Below are 21,795 nucleotides of genomic sequence, written 5' to 3'. Positions count from 1 at the left end.
AACAGAGGACAAATTAATTTTGATACGCTGCAAATCCAACTACAATGGGAAGGCAATGAAGTATTCAGTGATGTGAATGTTGCACCTGATATGGGTATTTAAACTACATCACCACACTATTCACTCACATGCCTTACTTTTCATTTTTCTCTCTCTCACGTAGCAAAGCACCTGTCTAAAAAATAGGAGCCTATTTTCTTACACCTCCATGCACACCACCACATGGCTTCTTCTATTCACCACACAAACCTTCTCTTCAATAATAATAACTTTTTCAGAGAATCTCATACTATTTTTCAAATTTGCAGGTGGCAGAAACATTTCCAATCAAACCATTATTGTGAATAGTATCATGCACAACAAAAAAGGATGCATTATTTTCAATAGTAATGTGCAGAAGCGTGATTTATTGTGAGTGCAGAAGCGTGAAGTTGTAATAGTATCATGGCAGCTGCAGCAGTCCAGGAATCACGTCGAATCGGAGAATCAAAAAAGTGTAAGAAGAAAACGTCATGGGGGTACACGTTTTTCAAATGAAAGTGTAATGGGGGGCACGTTTTCTGAAAAGAAAACGTGTGGGGGGGCACGTTTTCTGAATAGAAAACGTGTGGGGGGGCACGTTTTCTTTATCAAAACATGTGGGGGGTGCACGTTTTCTAAAAAAAATTATTTTTTTTCTTTTCGCACCCCCTACCCACTCCTTTTGCACTCCAACCCACTCCATTTGATTCTACTGACTAAAACGCTTATATATTCTACCACACTACCATTGTTTCTCCTATCAAAACTTCTCTGCATACCAAGCTTCACATCTGAAATATCCTGATCTATTTTTCGATCTAAAATATTCGGGTCTGCACTTCCATACCAACCTGTTCATAATGAGTTCGTGGAATTATGGAGGATCTTCTTCGTCTAATCCGATCGATGACGAACCTATCATTCCAGACATTGTCGAAGAGTTTACTTCCGATGATTTTTATGAAGACAATGCAGACGATCAAGAAATTGTCCCGATTCCTCCTATGGATTACAATCCCTATGGGGAAGTCGAACTACAAGAACGAATGCAATTCGATTCTAAAGAGGCAACGGTCTCTGCCATCAACCATTATCACATCACTAATGGATACAGCTTCAATGTGGTAGAATCAAAACCGCATCTTTATGTTGCACGATGCATCCATTACAACAATGGATGTCAATGGCGTCTGAGGGCTAGTTATAGTAAAATCCGACATCATTGGGAAATCAAGTCCATTGATGGTACACATACGTGTTTCCCTACATTAATGTCACAAGATCACTACAATCTAGATTTGACCCAAATTGCTTCCATTGTTTTTCATTTGGTCCGCACAAATCCAAGCATTCGCATCAAAAGCTTGGTCGCTGACATCAAAAGTCGTTACGGATACACAGTCACATATAGAAGAGCATTGATTGCGAAGGAGAAAGCAATTACAATGGAGTATGGTGATTGGGACCAATCTTATAATGAAGTTCCCAGATGGTTACTAGCTGCCCAACAGACCAATCTTGGGACAATTTTTCAACTTTCCGGTCCTCTAGTTAATATTGATGCTGAGGATGGAAGTTCCACATACATTATGGAACGTTGCTTCTGGGCATTTGGACCATGCATTGAAGGTTTTAAGTATTGTAAACCTGTTGTTCAAGTGGATGGAACCTTTTTAACAGGCAGATATCATGCCACCTTGCTAATTGCAATTGCTCAGGATAGAAATAGAAACATATTTCCTTTGACATTTGCAATAGTAGAAGGTGAGACAAAGGAGGCATTGATTTGGTTTTTTCAACTACTACGAGAGCATGTAACTCCTCAGCCAAATCTCTACCTAATTACTGATAGAGGCAAGGGAATTTTGTCAGCCCTACGATCGGAAGAGGTTGACTGGGAATCAGACAATCTTCACTCTGTCTACTACATACGTCATCTGGGTTCCAACTTCAACAACCGCTTTAAAAATGCCGATCTCAAGAAACAATTCATTAACTTGGGTACGACGTTTTCCTAACTTTAAATTCCAGATGCACAAAATATTTCCTATACATAACATTTTTTCCTTTCATTTTATATTTCTCTTTCACAACTTATGAAGTCAAACAACCTACCGTGCAAGCAAAACTTTCAGCTATAAGGTTCCAATTCCCACAAGCAGTAGCTTGGATTGATAAAATCCCCTTACATAAGTGGTCTCAGGCTTATGATGGGGGGCACAGGTACACGCACATGACAATAAACTTGGCGGAGTGCATGAACTCTGTGCTTAAGGGGGCTCGCTCATTACCTATCTGTGCACTATTGAAAATTACATTTCAAAACATAAATGCTTGGTTTGTTGAACGCGGCTTAAAGGCAGACTCTATGTTAAGAGCTGGCCATCAATATCCAGAAGATGTCACAACCTTGCTCCAACAAAATCAACAGAAATCTGCATATTGTCATGTTCAACGCTACGATCGAGATAATTCAGAATTCGAGGTGCAAGAGATATCGAGCCCCCATCACTATAGGCCAAAACCAATCTCATTCACTATCAGATTAAACGATTGGTGGTGTGATTGTGGTCACTTCCAAGCTAGTCGATTACCCTGTCATCACGTCATAGCTGTTTGTTCTTTTGGTCATATGCCACTTTCAAATTTTATCGATCCAGTTTACACCCTTGATAACATAAATAAGGCTTATCAAGTCCAATTCCACCCCCTGCGAAATGAGGACTATTGGTCAACATATACAGGTCCTAATTTCACTCTAGACCCCCAAACTAGGCGTAAGGCTTTCGGGACAACCTACAACGACTAGGATCCATAACGAAATGGATCAACCCGTTACGGATAAGCCAAAAAAATGCTCTTATTCTCGCACTAAGGGTCACCATAGGGGACAATGTCCATTTCGCCAATAATTTGTACATTTTTTATTTCAATTAATTTAATTTTCAATGTTTTTTTCTTCTTTCTACAATGTCAAAACTAAGACAATTTCTATGAACATTAATATTTCTTATGCTTTCATCAACTACAAGTTCAAATACTTTATTCTTTTATGGACCAAAAAACTTTATAAAATCATAACAAATTATTATGTTCGCCTTTGTATCCAATTCTAATTTAATCACCTTTTTTTAAAATAAATTTGGACTGTAATCGATTACAATGGTATTGTAATCGATTACAATTCACTCGAACAAAATGCATTAACCATGTAATCGATTACACTTCGTCTGTAATCGATTACATTACACTCAGAAAACAGCAACACATGCAGTAATCGATTACAGCCTACAGTAATCGATTACTGAATGAAAAACGTATCCCCCCCACGATTTCATATAAAAACGTGCACCCCCAACAATTTCCTTTGAAAATCGTGCACCCCCCAACGATTTCCTTTGAAGATCATCCACCCCCCACACGATTTCGCTTGTTGACAAATTCTGACCAAACAACGTATGGGGACTACACGATTTCTTCATAACGAAAACGTGCACCCCCAAAACGTTTTTCCTACTTCTGTAATTTTTTAAAAACTTGCATATATCCGTAATAAACCAAAGTCATTTGCCTAGAATGGAAAAAAAACCATCATTTCGCTTAATTCAGTGACATGGAAATGTACAAAAAATTTAACATTGGGAGTGAAAGAAAGGCACCATTGTCTAGGGTGAAAGATTTATATACATCACTACCTAACTTCTTCACTTAAGACATATTATTTGAGTTTTGAGTTCTGCACGAGTTTAGTTTCTCTACTGGATAAAAAATTACTGAGTGTGTCTGCTAGTTAGTCAAACAGTGTCGTTTCCACTTTTTAAAATTTAATAAAATATATTTTACTGTTAATGATGCATTTAAATGCAACCTACTTTTCTTTTTTCTATTTTTTAAATGCATTCAAATGAAATAATGTGTTACAGGTGCTTGTTATCTTCAAAGTCTATCAGTTCTTAGCATTTTATTTTTCCTTTGTATTTTACACAGTTCTTTTGAGTTTTTTTTTTCCTTCAGCACATGTAAATGTATAGTGGATAATGATAGAATGCCCCCTTTTTTTGACCCCGAAGTTACCCACCTATGTGGCAGTTATTATTTTAATAATTTTAAACTAAACGACAATTGGAGGCAGCGACAAAGGAAAGTTAGCGTGATGTGCACGCGCTTTGAATTGGATAAAGTTTTTAAAAAAACGCATTCGGTTGCGCGTTTTCCCTCGTTTCTTCCTCTTAACTTTCTTCTTGGAGCAGAGACGCACAAGCAAGCACAGAGGCATTTGAATCGCAAGGCATTCTCTTCCCCAAAAGGCTATCGTTCCATAAAGGTTGATGTTGTGGGTCGCAGTGGAAGCGGATAGCGGAGTTGTGGAGAGTGTTTTGGGTTGTTGGAGGCGGCGGGTTCCGCGGAAAGTGGTGGGTACCGTTCGATTCATTGGTTGGGCGCTCTCTTGTTGGCGTAGTTGTTGGTTGATTAAAGGCCATTCACAGATTGAAATAGGGTTTCGACACAATTGAATGGCCATCCAAATAATTCTATCACCATGAATCATCACCAAACTACCTAAATAAGTAATTGGAATTCCAGATTGAATGAAAAACCAACTTTTCTGGTTCCATAATCAAGTGTCTTTTAATGATTCCATATCTACCTTTTTACGTTGAACTTTTTGTACATGCAATACTGCAACTGATTTTACACTGTATTACTACGTTAAATAGGGTTTCGACATAATCGAATGGCCATTCAAATAATTCCATCACCATGAATCATCACCAAACTACTTAAATAAGTAATTGGAATTCAAGATTGAATTAAAAACCAACTTTTCTGCTTCCATAATCAAGTGTCCTTTTCTGATTCCATAACTACCTTTTTATGTTGAACTTTTTGTACTGCTAGTACTGAAACTGATTTGACACTGTATTATTACTTGAAATAGGGTTTCGAAACAATCGAATGGCCATCTAAATAATTCCATCACTATGAATCATCACCAAACTACCTAAATAAGTAATTGGAATTCTAGATTGAATGAAAAACCAATTTTTCTGGTTCGATAATCAAGTGTCCTTTTGTGATTCCATATCTGCCTTTTTACATTGAACTTTTTGTACATGCAGTACTGCAACTGATTTTACACTGTATTATTATGTGAAATAGGGTTTCGACACAATCGAATGGCCATCCAAATAATTCCATCACCATGAATCATCACCAAACTACTTAAATAAGTAATTGGAATTTAAGATTGAATTAAAAACCAACTTTTCTGGTTCCATAATCAAATGTCCTTTTCTGATTCTATAACTGCCTTTTTACGTTCAACTTTTTGTACATGCAGTACTGCAACTGATTTTACACTGTATTATTACGTGAAATAGGGTTTGGACACAATCAAATGGCCATCCAAATAATTCTATCACCGTGAATCATCACCAAACTACTTAAATAAGTAATTGGAATTCAAGATTGAATTAAAAACCAACTTTTCTGGTTCGATAATCAAGTGTCCTTTTGTGATTTCATAACTGCCTTTTTACGTTGAACTTTTTGTACTGTCAGTACCGGAACTGATTTTACACTGAATTATTACGTGAAATAGGGTCTGGACACAATCGAATGGCCATCCAAATAATTCCATCACCATGAATCATCACCAAACTACTTAAATAAGTAATTGGAATTCAAGATTCAATTAAAAACCAACTTTTCTGGTTCCATAATCAAGTGTCGTTTTGTGATTCTATAACTGCCTTTTTATGTTGAACTTTTTGTACTGCCAGTACTGCAACTTATTTTACACTGAATTATTACGTGAAATAGGGTTTGGACACAATCTAATGGCCATCCAAATAATTCCATCACCATGAATCATCACCAAACTACTTAAATAAGTAATTAGAATTCAAGTTTGAATTAAAAACCAACTTTTTTGCTTCCATAATCAAATGTCCTTTTCTGATTCCATAACTGTCTTTTTACATTGAACTTTTTGTACATGCAGTACTGCAACTGATTTTACACTATATTATTACGTGAAATAGGGTTTGGACACAATCTAATGGCCATCCAAATAATTCCATCACCATGAATCATCACCAAACTACTTAAATAAGTAATTGGAATTCAAGATTGAATTAAAAACCAACTTTTCTGCTTCCATAATCAAGTGTCCTTTTCTGATTCCATAACTGTCTTTTTACATTGAACTTTTTGTACATGCAGTACTGCAACTGATTTTACACTGTATTATTACGTGAAATAGGGTTTGGACACAATCGAATGGCCATCCAAATAATTCCATCACCATGAATCATCACCAAACTACTTAAATAAGTAATTGGAATTCAAGATTGAATTAAAAACCAACTTTTCTGGTTCGATAATCAAGTGTCCTTTTGTGATTTCATAACTGCCTTTTTACGTTGAACTTTTTGTACTGCTAGTACTGCAACTGATTTTACACTGAATTATTACGTGAAATAGGGTTTCGACACAATCGAATGGTCATACAAATAATTCCATCACCATAATCCCACAACACAGCAATTCTTAAAATTCAATAACTGTCTTTATGAGATATGAATTTTGTACCACAGACTTACACAATTTACTTATTAAATAAATGCACTACATAACACCACAAACACTTTAGAAAAGTCATTATTTATTAATTGCACCATAACACAACAGAAACACAACAAATAGAATTGTACACAACTTAATGAAAATGAAAATGTCTATGTTCTTATAATTAAACAAATGAAAATGATATTTCATTTCCATCAAACAAAACAAACTACATACATATTGCTCATACTCCAACAACTATTTCGGTATCCTTTTCTTCTTCCGACTATAAACTGCGAACGGAGTTTGGATTACACGGCTTTTGAACCGTAACCGTGGATCATTCCTCATACGCACGTACATATCCCTGTTCGTTGCATTTCTGTCTTCTGCAGCTTCACTTGGAACATCCACTTCATTCAAATTCATAGGAGAAACAAATTCATCTTTACTTATATTTTCCCTCTCAGCCAAAGTTGATTTCAATTTAGCAATCGCTCCACCAAGTTCACGAATATCATGTTCTTGCTGCTCAATTACACCCATAAGCTGCTCCTTTTTCGTTCCGAAAAAACATCACAAAAATAGTGGTTTCATTTGGGAAAGAACATCATAAAAATAGGGGTTTGTAATCGGATAGTAAAACATACCAAAGCACCCTTTGATTTGCAGAAGAAGAACACTTCAAATTAGGGCTTCCAATTCTCCGCACGAAGCTATGGCAGCAATCCACACTCTCGCCGCACTCTCGCCTTTAGTTTAAACCGCAAAGGAAAGTTATGTTTTTCTAACTTTTCCTTTTTCCTCTCTTGCGCGTGTATCACAACCTCACCATTCACTCCACCTTCTCTCACGCGTTTCTGCTCCCGTTTGGTTAAAAATTATTAAAATAATGACTACCACGTAGGCGGGTAACTTCGGGGTCAAAAAAAGGGGACATTCTATCATTATCCATGTATATTATTGGTTACTGTGTTTGCACCTATGAACTTTATTGCTGCAATATTATATGCCTCCGCTCCCTATAATGTGAACTTAGTTACTTGATCACACAATGCTGTGAAACTAGACTAAACTTTAATCGACCAATTATTTTTCATAACACAACTATGAAAAAAAAAAGAAAGAGGAAAAACTCGAGCTTTATAACATGAAGATAACGATTATCACATCAAACCACAAGAAAAAGCATACCAAAAACGGCCAAGATGAATATAAGTTAATAAAAACTCCACAATTAAGAAAGTTCACCAAATATAGTTTTTTTTTTTAGAAAAAAAAAAACAAAACTATGGAAACATAGTATGTTAATGTTAGTTTGTTCCATGGCTTGCTAAAGAAAAGAGAGGTTTACTTTTATACCCAGTTGACTAAAACTTCCATAAACCATAAAACAAGAGAAAAACATGTGATGATTTGGAAAAGTCTGGTGGCAGTCTCCACAAACCAGAAACAAAAAGAAGAGGCGCCAGTAGCGGAAGAGGCGTCGGTTTCAAAGGAGGAGGCTCGATGGTGGAGAGATGCAGTACTTTAATTTGTGAAGATAAAGGAATCCCGCCAGTGAACGACCGACGGCTCGCATTGTCGAAAACCACCCCTTTACTTCTTTTTTTTCTCACTTCGTTGGCTAAATTATACAGCAGAGAAACCAAACCCATATAATACAGAATACCAAATTAGAGAACCAAATCGAATAAAAACTAAAATATAAAATCATCATCTAACCTATATTAGAAGATTGGAGCTAGTTCCCTGCCCCGCCCGCCCATACTTTGAATTTAGATTTAATTTCTGTAAAACCATCGTTATAAGAAAATAAAATGAACTCGAAGACTTTTACCGATGAAACACTAGAATTTTCCTTTTTACCTACCATTTAGTCAATTTTGAAAACTTTGAAAGATTAAAAATAGACCATACAGCCTCACTGAGCCGTTAAAGTGATTTTTTTCGGGAGTAATACAAATAAGAACTGTACATGGCCACCTCGCAACGAGGATATTTTTAGGGAGGTGAGGGCTGAGTAAATACCTTTCAAAATGAACATATGGTAGCTATGGCTATCACTATAAACGCTAGATGCAAGTTGAGAACAAAATTAACATCATACAATTTGTAGAGCATGATCAGAACAGTAATTTGGAGAACTCTACTACCCAGGAATGACTATGAATCGAAAACACCATCAGCGAAGCTATACAAATCAGAAGCTCCAGTGCGACTTGAAGCACCGATAGAGAGATGCTCTGGCACTCCTGCAAAACCTTCTTGAGATGTTTTCCCATACAAATTATTTACTAGTGCTGTAGATTGCCCCACAAAACTCTGCCCAACTGACCTATCATGAGACAACGATGCCCCTTCCCCAACTCCATGCCATCTATAACTGTTGCTGTTTAGCACTGTCCCAACATTATCTCTTATCATATCCCCCTGATACCCAGAATATGAACCACCCATACCTCCTCCAAGCATATTAGCCCCACTTGCTGCAACTGTAGTTCCAAGATATTTTTCGGCCAACGAATCCGAAACAGATCCAAGTTGTATGGATGCTGCACTGAGATAACTATTTGGGTAACCATATGATCTACCGTCCAGCAAATGCGCTGCCAATGAACCTTCATACGAGCTATTTCCATCCATACGACTTACAATCCTTTGCTCGTGCAAAGCCGCGATTGAGGGTGATAGCACAGACGCATCTCTTCCACCAAACCTTGTTCGTTTAGCCTCTGGAACCTTCATTTTGTTAGATGAGTTGTTTTTATCTACTTTTCTCTTGATCATTGACTTCTCTTCAATTTTTATATTGATATCACTAATATCTTTCTCCAAGTTGATAATCTTATCCTTAAGTTCCCACCCAGGAAGAAGTTTTACAAAGTCAATATTGTGGCCTTCCAAACAGTTCACTACAGATTTCAAAGCAGCTAAATATTTTTCATGTGCTTGCTTCTGTGAAATATCAACATGTGTCAATAATGTTAATATTCATATGAAAAAAAAAAAAAACACTCACTATAATAAATATTGGAAACCAGCTATAACATACCAGCGCACTAGGAAAATCATTTGCATCTTGTTTGGATTTCTTCCAAGTTTCTTCAGACTTCTGTAGAAATGAAGTCAGAGCTGTATGAGGAGAATATTTCTCTTCAAGCCCAAAGCTATAAGCCAAATCAACAGCTTTAACAACCATGTTTTTTCTTATCATCCCATCTGCAATATCTGTGGCCAATATAAATAAAAAATGAGAAAACAACTTTTCAGAGTAGAAAGTAACAACATATTCATCATAATCATTAAGGCCAACATGCCTGATTGAGGAAGAGGACGAGGACCGTTAGGAGGGCAATGAAATTAAAGGGTATGTTCATTTTCAATAATTGATGATTGGTGTAAAACCCATTTCTTTTACTATATGTGTGCTCATTAAAAAGAAAAGAGCAAAGGTAGTTCCCTCTCCCAAACCCCCTCAGCTTCCTCACCATCCTTTTCTCTCAACTTTTCTCTACTTCCCAGCCACTGTCCTACCCTTTTCTCTTTGCTTTTCTCACCCCACAACAGCTCATTTTTTCTCTCTTCTTGAAACTGAGGCCAGATTTGGGATCTTTGCGGAGTCCTCCTCAAATCAAACCAAACGTTTTCTTCATCTGCGTAAGTTGAAAAATCTAACCTTCGTCTCCTTCGTCTGTTTGAGGGTGTTTATCTCTACTTGAGTTCTGATTAGAGCCTCATGCTTCACTGTATTTCCGTCATTTTGGTTTCTTTAGGTTGATTGGGGTTTTGCAACTTGAAAATCATCTTGGGGGTTCTTCATTGTTTCAATTTTGGTCTACGTTTGAGGTAAGGGAAGCTAGGTTCTTCTGTTAAATTTCGAAATAAATTGTTTATCCCGGTATTTGATTGCATCTTGATGTGTTGGATTGATGAGTGCACTAAATCGAAGAGGTTGTGTTGTTTTTGTTTGGGATTTTTGGTTTTGCATGATGAAATCAGTGAAAATCTGCTATTCTAGCTTAAGCAAGAATTTCTAACTTAAGCGAGATAAGTCTCGGCCAAGCAAGAAATATCTAGATTCAGCGAGAATAGTAGAATGTCACTTTGTTCTCTGTTTGAGTTGTCGCTCAAGTGAGAATTCCTAACTTAAGCAAGATCAGTCTTGCTCAAACAAGAATTTCTAGCTCAAGCAAAAGCAGTCTCGCCCAAGCGAGAAAGATCTAGCTTAAGCGAGAATGTAGAATTTTAATTCTGATTCCAAATGCATGTATCCAAATAATTAAGTTTAGTGTCAACTGTTTGTGTGCACTTATGTGAATTGATTGTAGTTTCCCATGTATGAATTATAATTGATATGATTTAAATGATTTTAGGATAACCCTTTTGTAAACTAGCTTACCCTTGCACTTTGTGACCTTGTTTTGTTCTTCTTTTGCGATGATCACCATTTTGGTGGGAGCAAATGAAGATGCAGGTTTAAAGACAGCTCTAACAGATGAGAAGTCTATGATAAGAGTTGTGAGCTTGCAACAGATATATGAGTAGATGTACGTTTAGTATAGGAATACCTTTAAAGTTTTTGTTGTTGTATAAATGGTATAATTTTATAGTCTAAACTCTCAAGAGGACTATATTAATATACTTTTTATTTCGTAAAACCTACATTTGAATATTGTAATGAAATGTCTTATTTTATTAGTATTATACTACTAAAATGGGATGTTACAATTGGTAAGGTGTTGACAAATTTTTCAATACAATTTTATGATGCAAGAAAAGGTGTCATGGGGTGGAGTGTCAGTGAGTCGCATATTATTTTCCACCATTCAACAGACCAATGTCTCATACTCCCTCGTATTTTAAACAACAAGAAAATCCATGCCAAAATCTAAAGATCATAATTAGTAGTTTGGGCGATGATTTTCTTTTACTATCAGAAGAAAAATAGAAAAGAAAATGTGAGAGAAATATGCAGTTGATAATATTCAGAAGATGTTTATTTTTGCGAAAATACAAAGCTAATACAAATATTAACCAAAAAAGATTGCAAACAGTATACTGTCAACAAACAGTCTCACATTGTCTATAAAAAATCTCATCCACTTTGAGTCTCGTTAAATGGAAGAAGCTAAAGCTACTTTACCTATAGATGCCATTTACACTGCCTTGCCACTCAAGTTTAGGCAAAGAAAACAATTTAATTTCTTTCAGTATTCTGATCTGACAAGTAATCAAGGCAACACCTTAGCTTGTTGACAATTTAAACCCCAATGGAAACCATAGATATTGACTAATATGACGGAAACAAAATCATTCCATTTCTTAGCATTGTCACAACTTTCAAATTTTATCAACAAAGCAGTAAAGCACAATATCTTATTCATATTGATCAGACTATCACTATGATTACTGCATTCACAAAAAGCACACAATGCATATAAATGTATACCTGAAACCCTCTTAAGCAAGAGCTGAGACTGGCGCAGGGCATCGAAGATTTCTCTGTTATTGCTAACACTCACTAAGTTGCATATATCCTCATCCCTGAAAGCAGCAGGAATCCCAAAGCCAGCAACGAACAGAATCAGACCCCTGGCATCAATCTCAGAGGCCTTCGACAAACCCCCTTCAACAATGAGCCTCTTCCTCCACGCAACCGCGGCCGAATCGGCCTCTTTCTTCAACGAAGCCTCCACTTCCTCCTCGTTACCAACACGTCCAGAGAGCAAATAGTACTCCAAAACCAGAACCGAAACCTGCCTTGCTGGAATCATCGGCGAGTCTTTCGTGTACGCTTTGCTTCCCTGGAGGAAAAACCTCCCAATGCATTCAAACACGAGCTTCGAAGGCTTCGGCGAACTCTTCAGCGCAACGGGAACCTGTTCCCGAAGCGACGCCGTCTCGGATAAACGCGATAACACGTATTTACGCAGGCCGCGGCTATTCATCGTTTTGCAAAGCGAAAGAAGCTCGTCCTCTTCCTTTTCTTCTTCTTTTACTTTCCCTTTCTCTGTCTCTTCCTCTTCCTCTTCCGCCTTAGGTTTTGGCTTCGGATTGGAATCCGTTTTACCAGTCTCTGATCGAGAGACGATGGCTTCGGTTGTTTCTTTCGCATTTGGCGAGGCGTTGGACCCTGACGATTGGAGTTCCTTCGTCCTTGCGTTGATGGCCTGTTCGATGAAATCAAAGTGCCTCTGCAGTTCGTCGTACCTGCTCTTGAAGGTTTGTATGGCAATGGAGAGGTTGTTGAGTTGGCTCACCGAATTCGCTAATTTGTCTCCGGCGTCGTTTTCGTTTTCCGGTGGCAGCGAAGGTAGTCCGTTTGTTAGGCTCTCAGTGGTGGCCATGCTGTGGAAATGGGCTGAGAATGAAAAGCAAAACCCTAGAATTTGCGCGGAAGAGAAAAATTGATTCCAGTCTCCGGTGGCACCGCAGGAACGCAATCACGTGATAAAATCGTGGCGTGATCCAGTAGAAGGAAGGTGCGTGTAGTTATAGAGGGATGGGCCTATGCATGTTACTCGCAACGGGCCCATAAGTAAAAAGAATTTATTTATTTCATTTTGTATAAAAATGGTGGTTTTAATGCTTTATGTTTAGAGAAACATTATTTTTATTCCCATCTTTTAACATTGATGAATCAATATTCAAAATTTTTAAAATGTCTTTTTTTTATTTTATAATGGTAAAAATTATCTCTGAATATTAAATTTAAATGTAAAATAACTACGTTTACATATTTTTGAAATTAGAGAATTAACTTATATCGATGCAATAGGGACCGAAAGAAAGTCAGAAAAAAGGTCAAATTTTTTTAGAAAAATTGTAATTTTTAAAATCTTTAACTTTTAATTTCTATTTTATTTCAATTTCTAGCAAAAAGTGCAACTTATTTCAATACTCAATTTTTCATACATTTTTTTATTTCCATTTTGGTATAATTGGAACATATGCCCACAATATTTATTGAAAGGTATAATTGAAAAATAATTTAACTAATTAAAATGTAAAATAATAAATTAGATAAAAATTAAGTGGGTTAAAATTGCAAAAGAAATATTAGAATTGCGAATAGAAGATGTGTAAATATTGAGACTAATGGTTTAAATTGAATATTGTGGTTACATATATAAAAATGATGAAGATAATAAATTGAAATGATAAAATTGGACAATATTTTGATCATGCAAACAGAAACGAAGTTGTTGAAGTATAGCATGTATGGTTGGTTTTTATAAATGAATATAATTTGAATAGAATGTTTGTGGACAAAAGTTTTACATGGAATAATGTGTTGGTTGATGTGGTGGTTCATAAGAATGAAATAGCTATGCTACGAAAGAGAAAACATTTGTGATATTATGTGTATGTATACCTATCATATACTTCTGCTTCTGTACAGTAATTAATTACGGGCATGGGTTGTGTCAGTCAGATAAGTTGACAATCTTATCAAGCTGATTTGTAACAAAAGGGTAACCATTAGCATCCAAATCAACGAGGACAGTGTCACCTGGCTTGCACTCTCCAAAAAGAAATGCCTCACTCAATGGATCTTCTATCAGTGATGTAATGGCCCTTCTCAGAGGCCTAGCACCATATGTTGGGTTATACCCTTGCTGGCAAACAAGGTTCTTCACTGCTTCAGAAACCTTAACATGGATTCCTAGGGACAACACCCTTTTCTTCATGTCTTCAAGAAGCAAATCCAATATCTTCAGTAACTGTCACAACATCCTTAAAGTTTCAAAACGTTTTCAAAAGTAGCAAAACTATTCATTATAAAACGGCCCTCTAGTTACACCAACAAAACATCATCTAAAATATGCACAATAAAAATCACAACCAAAACTTCACCAACCTGTGACTTCTCAAGGGATTGAAACACTACCACTTCATCTATCCTGTTGAGCAATTCTGGACGAAAATATGTCCTTAGTTCTTCAATTACCATCGATTTCAAGCCATTGTATGACGTTGTTTTATCATCAGGAACCAAGAAACCTATAGAGTTGTGTTGACCCTTAGCAATTGCACTAGACCCCACATTTGAAGTCATTACCACCAATGCATTTTTAAATGAAACTTTGCGACCCTGTTTGAACCAGTTTTACAAACATTAAACACCAACTTTAGGACACCAGCAACATGATAAACTTCACATTACATTGATGCAATAGAAATTCAAGGAAAAAAGTTCTGCATCAGAAATCCTGTTGACAATCCACATTCACAAACCTGAGAATCAGTAAGTTGACCATCTTCCAAAATTTGAAGAAGAATGTTGAATATATCTGGATGAGCTTTCTCTATTTCATCAAGCAATAACAGGGTAAAAGGTTTTCTTCTAATAGCTTCTGTTAGAACGCCACCCTCTCCATAACCAACATAACCTGGGGGAGATCCGATCAATTTGCTCACTGTGTGCCGCTCCATGTATTCACTCATGTCTAATCGTACCATGGCTGCCTCCTGAAACAATTTACATGAAAGGTTAATTATTAAAAGATGAACAGTAAGTGGTAATGGAATCACTTCAGATCATTAACACTAATTATTATTGTTTAACGTATATTTTGTGATTTCTTACCGATCCAAAGTAACATGCAGCCAAAGATTTTGCAAGTTCTGTTTTCCCAACCCCGGTAGGACCACAGAATAACATGGCAGCTATTGGTCTATCAGGATCCTTGAGGCCAACCCGGGATCTCTTCACAGCTCTGGAAATGGCAGCAACAGCCTCCTCTTGTCCAATCACACGCTTGCGAAGTTGATTATCAAGGTCTAACAGAAGAATTCTTTGATCAGCCGTCAGCTTCTGCACAGGAATTCCTGACCAGAGGGAAGCAACTGCAGCTATATCTTCTGGCCCAACTACTATTGGTCTAAAGACAAAACAATACGTGTTAGCCACTCAGAAATCAAATCCAGGCACACACAAAAGAATGCCCTCTGATTATGAAATCAAGTAACATACTCATCATCCGTGGTTGTAGAAGATAAATATGAATCCAGTATGAGTTCATTGTTTTCGTCAATGTTGGAAGCGCCATAGTATTTAAGCTTGCTCTCCTGAACCAGTGAGAAAGAAATGTCATCTTAAATTAAAACTGTAAGCAACTGATACAGGCAACAGCAAAATACTGGAAGCAATGTCGTTACCATTTCATGCATGGACTTGACTGCTCTGATTTCTTGCCAGTAATCAGCTGGCAACTTAGAAAGAATGCCAGTTTCTTGTTCCTTTCTCTTCCTAAAGGCTACAATACGAGCCCTGCTTCCTGCTTCATCTATGAGGTCAATAGCTTTATCAGGTAGATACCTACCAACTATGTATCTTGCTGACAAATCAACTGCAGCCTTTATAGCATCTTCTGTGTATCTGCATTTGTGATATGCCTCATATTTCTCTCGTATGCCCGTAAGGATCTTAATCGCATCATCCTATATATTGAATTATGTAGTCTAATAAGAAATCAAATTATGATTAGAATGGCACATAATGATGTAGACATAAAATATGGAGTACAACCTCACTCGGTTCATCAACCCAAACAGGTTGAAATCGTCGAGCCAACGCTGTATCTTTTTCAAAATAAAGTCTGTATTCATCTATGGTGGTTGAGGCAATACACTGCAAAGAAGATGAAGTTATTGCACTATGAATAGAAGACAAGCTATGGTGTGCGTATATCTTGTAATATAACTCTTGATTATGAAGAAAATAAGGATTATCTTGCAATGACAATCCCGCTTATCAACAGAAAATAGGTTATTCAATGCTCCCACTTATCAACCAAGAAAAAGCTCCAGCCCCATCCGCAGCACCAACATTGTCTTAACACTATTGAATATATTTATTTCTGGTAATTGCATAATTAGCTACCATAATTTTGACTAAAGGTGGCAGGAAAAGCCACAAGTTCCAGGGAGGGGGTTGAATTATGATCCTTGGAAAATTATATCAACTTCATGATTATAATCTTTCCGATGGTTCCCTCAAGTGCACAATAGCGATCAGAGAGGTTTCATAAATCACAAAATTTGAAAAAGAAAAAGCTTCGCTATCTCATGACTTTATGAACGAGTCGAATTGTAAATTCTTATCAACCAGCCTAGTCCATGCATTACACGCTCCCATCCCTATTACCTTCTAGTTCATTAAACTTGGTACAAATGTCTCCTACAAGATGTTCATATTATCCAATCCTTAGTGCATCTAAGATAAAAACTATCAGGACCCAGTCAGATGGAAATTAGAGAAACTGAGGGAGAGACTCAAGGATAATTAAACAAACAACTTTTTCCCTCATTTCAGTAACAGGTTGCTCTGTTAATAAAAAGAAATTATCTATACATATACCCTTTTGACTCCATAATTTACTGAAAAGCAAGATATTTAACAACTAACACTCTTATGATTCATATTTCTTGCAGCTCCAAGTGGACTTCATGGCCATTCATTCAAGAGAACATATGATATGATCCAAGGTAGTCTAACAACAAGTATGATAACTTCCCAAATTTTCATCAAGACATCTTTCTTACTAATCTCAACCTTGAATTGCAGCTTCCAAACGTAAATTAATAACCTTATTCAGTAAAATAACTTTGAAAGGGTGGTGTCGGACACCTGTATGTAGATATGGAGTAAGTACTAAGTTACTAACCACATACTTTGATCTCCAACCTTAATCTTATACGTTACTCAAACAGAAAACGTGTTTATCTTGGGGCGTCATTCAGAATAGAATTAACTAATAATCACCTGAAATTGACCCCTTCCAAGTGCAGGTTTGAGTAAATTCGCCATGTCAAGGCCAGATCCCTTATTTCCTCTCCCAGCTGTTCCTGCCTGAACAAGTATATGAACTTCATCAATGAAGAGAATGACATCACCTGCATTTCGAGAATAATCAGTGAGAGCTAAAACAATCCTCTTGTAGCACATCAAGCATGTGTTCATGTTCATCTAACTCTTGTACATCCTTTTATATTACAGTATTCACCTGACTTTATTACTTCTTTTATCAACTTTGTAACACGTTCCTCTAGCTCTCCTCTTTCTTTTGCTCCAGCCATTAACATGGCTATATCCAAGGACATCACACGTTTTGTCTGCAGAACACAAAGCAAAAAGTAAAATCACATGCACAAAGCACCCCGAAATAGACAAAGGGCAGAGTAGAAAAAAGAAAAGCTTTAGAAACATCAATCACGTATCGATACACGATACACGTACCAATAAAAAGGGAGAAACATCTGCCTTTGCAATGCGAAGTGCCAGGCCCTCCGCAATAGCAGTTTTTCCAACCCCAGCTTCACCAAGAAGAATGGGATTGCTTTTTGTTTTCCTGCATAGTATTTGAATTATTCTCTGAACTTCAACTTCTCGGCCAACAACGGGATCAATTTGTCCTTCACTTGCACGGGCAGTGAGATCCACACAAAATTGTGATAGAGGACTCTCCTCTGACAACCAGAAAATGATGACAAAAAAGCTCTTCTCAGTCCTCATCCTTCAAACACAAAAGTACAAAACACCAGACTTATATATTTTCTTACCTCCTGTTGTGCCAGAGGCTCCACCATCAGAACCTTTTCTAGAAATCGATTTGTTAGGCATCCCCTTGGACAGCGTATTAGGTTCTCTACCGTCTTTAGCAATCTCCTTTTGCAATCTAGAGAATGCCACAGCTGCCAATTGGTGTCCATTTGTCCCCAATCTGAAATCATATTTGTATACTACCAACATCAATAGCAAAAAGAATTATAGCTACACGTACTCAATTCTGCACATAATAAAGTCGAACACATTTGTCTGCAATTTTCTACAACGTCAAATATAAAGAAACCACAAGGAGGACCATGGAAGGTTGTATATAGTTTTATGTTGTAAAAGATTATAGTTACACGCGTTTTAAAATTTAAACATAGATCTTGCATATATAGTACCATATAAAGACTTGTGATCATGAATGCAACCATAAATTAAAATCTCATGTCTACAATTACTGTCATGTCAATAGCGTTTATCAGCAATTTTTCACAATATCAAGAACTGAAAATCCAAGCATAACAAAAAGATCTCAGGACAATAAATCCATGGTATCGAATTATACCTGTAAAGGACCCTACTAACACTTCCATCGTCAACTTTAACTAAACCAACAGTAATGTGTTCCGGGGCAACGAATTTGTGTCCCAGCGACTTTGAATACTCAACCGCAGCCTCAAACACTCGCTTCGCGTTGACGGAAAAGGGAACCTGCGTGGCACTTGTTTTGTCATCATCACTAGCCCCACCACGAGCGGAAGTGTTCCGATGCCAGAGACCACGAACAACCTCATGCGCCTTCTCAACAGTGATACCAGACGAGAGAAAACCGTCGGAAGAGCGATCCTCCTCAGCCACGAGCCCCAGCAAGAGATGTTGCGTGTAAACCAATTCGCTTCCAAGCGCTTTGGCTTCCCTCTGCGACAAGACTATGGCTTTTATCGCTCTCTCCGTGAAGCGCTCGAACACAGCGGAAACACGCAACGCTCTTCTTCTCTTCTTCGTCCTTCTGATCGGTGCCAGCGAGGTCAGCGTGAAGCCCTTTCTCTGGGAGACGAGAAAGGAGAGAGAAGTGAAGGGTTGTGGACGAGGGCGCGTGGATAAGACGTTAGTAGAAGGAGAGTGGGTGCAGGAGGCAGCGGAAAGCCATGTGGTTGAGGTGGAACAGGGTTCCAGAGGGAGGGAGCGAACGTGTGAGCAAGGTAAGGTTCCGAACCAGGACGAGGAAACTTGCATGGTTTAGGATTGGGTTTGGCCGTCAAAAAATGAAGTGAGTGAGTTCCGATGTGGTTACGTGTGAATGAATGGTAACAGTGAGGCGAAGATCACGGGGGGTTCGTGGAAGACTAAGAAAAAGGAACCTTTTTAATGTTATTTTAGTCTTACGTTTTGTTTTCGGTTGGAGAAGAAGGAAAGAAGAACGGGGAAGGAAGGTATGGAGTGAGAATGGCGGACACGTCACCGAGAGAGAGAGAGAGAGAGAGAAAGAAAGAGCAAAAGCCAACTTTTCTTTCTTTCTCGGTTGGGAAAAGGCTAATGCTTTCATCCATCCACAAAGCAACATCAAAAGGTCAGCGTACCTGGACTTCCCGCAACCACTTCTCTTGTAGCCGCCAACTAGGTTGTTTTTTCTTACAATTTACAAATACTAATCATTCAAAACAATTATGGTTAAATTCAAAAATATCTTGGATCCTTCTGAAATCAACCAAGTTCCCTTCTTGTGTTACCATTAATGTAAGTTCACTTCTCTCTGATTAACATTGGCTTTCTTCTTTTTTCCAAATAGTGGGATACGCGATCAAATTTTGCTTTGTTTTCTGTTTCTGTAACATCATGGTCAAAATAATGAGGGGTTGCATTGGAATCACAGGTTCAGACTTTAGAGGGTGACTTTTCCACGTTTTAAGAAGTTCCCAGAATCTACGTTTGAACATTTTGAAATCACCAAAAACGTTCCGAGATTGTTAGGATCCAAAAACAGAGATGCTCTGGCCTAAGTAACAGGGACGTTTTCCAACAACCAATAACATACGTGTCCCTGACCTGAACACAAGTTCTGTGTACCATGCTAAAAAAAAAAAAGGTTCCTTTTCACATATTTGCTTGCCCCTTTTCAGGTATATTAAAAAGACTGATAAATAAAAGATTGTTCGACATTGTTATTCATGAACTAATCAACGTGACTTTCTTTTAGACTGTAGCTGCAACAAACACTGAAAAGTTTCTTGTGGTTGTATATATATAATAGCTAGTGTTACTTGAATTGAAAAAAAAAAACTGTATGTATAAAAATGAGTTGAGTTATATGTTGGTATATGTAGGTCCCCTTGCTAACAGCTTTGGTGAGTTGCTCCAATGATGAGCAAAGAACCAATTTTGATGAGAAACATGTTGTGGTTCCTTCTATATAAATTGATAGCAAAAAACATGACAGTGACAGACAAATTTTATGTCATTTTAGAGGACCAATTTGATGAAATTATAAGTGAAGAACTGATGTGATGCCACATATATCTTTGGAGGACCACAATGGATATGTACACTTTCTAATAGGTCTAACATCGGTTAAAAACTTTGGCACAAGGGAAAGAATGGAAAATTAATAATAGAAAACCTAATCATCCAACGCATGAGTAAAGGGAGAGAAAATATCATAAAAGTACATTCAAAGTGATGATTATAATCACAATTTATGATGATTTTTTAGTTTTTTTTTTTGGTTATATTCACTTGAATTAGATTCAACATAACATAATTATCGTAGAATTGGAACCCAAGTGAGTATCAAATCGTGTGGTTAAGGTCCATCATTTTGGATCACTATGTCCTCAATTATATTTCAGATAATACAAAAAGAAATTAGCAGAAGCGGTATAAGATATAAAATGACATTAAATTATTAATGTTGAATTGAATAATAGTAATAATGTGAAATTTTCTTTTGGTAGAAAATCAAACTTACCGGAGGAGGTCAAGGAAAGGGGTTTCTCCCAAGAACTACAAGCCTTCTCTTGTATCCCCAATAATTATCTTTTTGACCATAACTAATTTTTATCTGTCAGGTTGGGTGAAAGCAATGTAAATGAAATTTATTGCGACCATCAGTGTTTTCTTTTTATATATGCAGAACTGCACCCCTAAATATTTTCACACGTTCCGTTTCTTCTTTCTGTTCTTCCACAATTTTTTGTGTTTTCTGAAATCTGGTCCCTCTTGTTTTGTGGTCTCTGCCTGTCTGTGCTTCAAGCTTGCAGTGGTCCCTATCTCTGATTCAAGCTCCCAACAGTTGTCCTTGTTTTGTTATTTTTTTTTCTTTTATTTTTTTGAAACGGATGTTGAAATCCGCTTCAGAAATTTGGGAAACGAATGTCTACATCCGTTTCGTTATTTTTTTTTGTTTTTTTGTGAAACGGATGTCGAAATCCGCTTCAGGAATTTGTAAAACGAATGTCGACATTTGTTTCATTTTTTTCTGTTTTTCTGTGAAATAGATGTCGAAATCCGCTTCAAGAATTTGTGAAACGGATGTTGACATCTGTGGTGCCACAAAATAAAAAAAATAATATGAAACGGATGTCGACATCCATTGTTCAATTTCCAGAACCGGATGTCGACATCCATTTTGGCCAGTTTCATCGACA

At 37.1% G+C, this 21,795-nt stretch overlaps 3 protein-coding genes and 1 long non-coding RNA gene across 4 annotated transcripts; 2 read left to right on the top strand and 2 right to left on the bottom strand.

Annotated features, from left to right (window-relative positions):
• The first annotated feature begins 881 nt into the window (after nucleotides 1-881).
• LOC114163585 (uncharacterized) lies at nucleotides 882-2,830 on the top strand. The gene is made up of 2 exons (XM_085666734.1): nucleotides 882-2,022; nucleotides 2,124-2,830. The coding sequence occupies exons 1-2, from the start codon at nucleotides 882-884 to the stop codon at nucleotides 2,828-2,830; spliced, it is 1,848 nt and encodes a 615-aa protein (XP_085522860.1).
• Nucleotides 2,831-8,519: 5,689 nt separating this feature from the next.
• On the bottom strand, nucleotides 8,520-13,076 carry FRI (FRIGIDA-like protein). Its single transcript, XM_028048163.2, has 3 exons — nucleotides 12,044-13,076; nucleotides 9,647-9,822; nucleotides 8,520-9,549 (listed from the first exon to the last, which is right to left on the bottom strand). Exons 1-3 carry the CDS (start codon nucleotides 12,939-12,941, stop codon nucleotides 8,758-8,760), a joined length of 1,866 nt encoding a protein of 621 aa, XP_027903964.2. The 5' UTR covers nucleotides 12,942-13,076; the 3' UTR covers nucleotides 8,520-8,757.
• Nucleotides 9,822-11,252, top strand: LOC146883833 (uncharacterized). Its single transcript, XR_014984638.1, has 2 exons — nucleotides 9,822-10,251; nucleotides 10,368-11,252. It is a non-coding gene; the product is annotated as an uncharacterized LOC146883833 (long non-coding RNA).
• Nucleotides 13,077-13,796: 720 nt separating the features above from the next.
• ERD1 (Clp ATPase) lies at nucleotides 13,797-19,707 on the bottom strand. Its single transcript, XM_028047200.2, has 12 exons — nucleotides 18,717-19,707; nucleotides 18,160-18,320; nucleotides 17,837-18,066; nucleotides 17,604-17,712; nucleotides 17,363-17,493; nucleotides 16,127-16,228; nucleotides 15,757-16,038; nucleotides 15,572-15,666; nucleotides 15,185-15,479; nucleotides 14,833-15,066; nucleotides 14,456-14,689; nucleotides 13,797-14,318 (listed from the first exon to the last, which is right to left on the bottom strand). Exons 1-12 carry the CDS (start codon nucleotides 19,385-19,387, stop codon nucleotides 14,022-14,024), a joined length of 2,841 nt encoding a protein of 946 aa, XP_027903001.1. The 5' UTR covers nucleotides 19,388-19,707; the 3' UTR covers nucleotides 13,797-14,021.
• Nucleotides 19,708-21,795: the final 2,088 nt, after the last annotated feature.

This window comes from Vigna unguiculata, chromosome 9 (assembly GCF_037176805.1).
Source record: "Vigna unguiculata cultivar grain cowpea cultivar isolate G323 ecotype 2 chromosome 9, ASM3717680v1, whole genome shotgun sequence".
Classification (NCBI taxonomy): Eukaryota; Viridiplantae; Streptophyta; class Magnoliopsida; order Fabales; family Fabaceae; genus Vigna; species Vigna unguiculata.
The sequence above is the reverse complement of the archived record's forward strand: the minus strand, read 5'-3'. Positions and strand labels throughout refer to the sequence as shown.

Coding starts and splice junctions, on each gene's coding strand:
- LOC114163585 (XM_085666734.1), top strand. CDS start 882: ATGAGTTCGTGGAATTATGGAGGATCTTCTTCGTCTAATCCGATCGAT. Junction 2,023..2,123: donor GAAACAATTCATTAACTTGG/GTACGACGTTTT, acceptor CAACTTATGAAG/TCAAACAACCTACCGTGCAA.
- FRI (XM_028048163.2), bottom strand. CDS start 12,941: ATGGCCACCACTGAGAGCCTAACAAACGGACTACCTTCGCTGCCACCG. Junction 9,823..12,043: donor CTTGCTTAAGAGGGTTTCAG/GTATACATTTAT, acceptor TATTGGCCACAG/ATATTGCAGATGGGATGATA. Junction 9,550..9,646: donor ATGATTTTCCTAGTGCGCTG/GTATGTTATAGC, acceptor GATATTTCACAG/AAGCAAGCACATGAAAAATA.
- ERD1 (XM_028047200.2), bottom strand. CDS start 19,387: ATGCAAGTTTCCTCGTCCTGGTTCGGAACCTTACCTTGCTCACACGTT. Junction 17,494..17,603: donor AAAAGAAGTAATAAAGTCAG/GTGAATACTGTA, acceptor CTCGAAATGCAG/GTGATGTCATTCTCTTCATT. Junction 15,667..15,756: donor TCAAGTCCATGCATGAAATG/GTAACGACATTG, acceptor TCACTGGTTCAG/GAGAGCAAGCTTAAATACTA.